The sequence below is a fragment of the Alligator sinensis genome, unplaced genomic scaffold, assembly GCF_000455745.1.
Source record: "Alligator sinensis unplaced genomic scaffold, ASM45574v1 scaffold442_1, whole genome shotgun sequence".
Lineage (NCBI taxonomy): Eukaryota > Metazoa > Chordata > Crocodylia > Alligatoridae > Alligator > Alligator sinensis.
In genome coordinates, this window is record NW_005841829.1 from 3,919,360 (window position 1) to 3,919,721 (window position 362).

A 362-nucleotide genomic window follows, 5' to 3' on the forward strand; every position below is an offset into this window, starting at 1 on the left:
TGCGGCAGGAGGAAATCCCGCCCGTGCCCTTGGGGGGCGGAGGGGAAACTCCGCGGGCGACCAGGCACCGGAGCACACCGCCTTGCCTTTGTGGGGGCGGCTCCCACCGCCGCCCAGCCTGCCAATGTCCTCGGCCATCGAGAGGAAAAGCCTCGACCCCTCCGAGTAAGTGCCAGCTCCCCCTCACCCCTTTTCTTTCCCGGGGTGCCCTCCCCGCGCCCCGGGGGTGTCGGTGCTGTCCGGGACCTGGCGAGCTCCGGAGGGAGAGGTGAGAGAGCCCGGCTGCCTTTGCCTCCCCCGGCTGCCTGACAGCGCGTAGGGCTCTGGCGTGCGAGGATGGCGGGTGGGGGGCGGGGGGCAGG

At 72.4% G+C, this 362-nt stretch overlaps 1 protein-coding gene across 1 annotated transcript in view; it reads left to right on the plus strand.

Annotated features, from left to right (window-relative positions):
- Window positions 1-6: 6 nt before the first annotated feature.
- The window catches only part of LMO2 (LIM domain only 2), a 7,859-nt gene continuing 7,503 nt past the window's right edge, over window positions 7-362 (plus strand). The window contains exon 1 of the mRNA XM_006014667.3: window positions 7-165. Coding sequence (XP_006014729.1) covers window positions 125-165 — 41 coding nt within the window. The 5' untranslated portion in view covers window positions 7-124. The remainder of the gene's footprint in view (window positions 166-362) is intronic.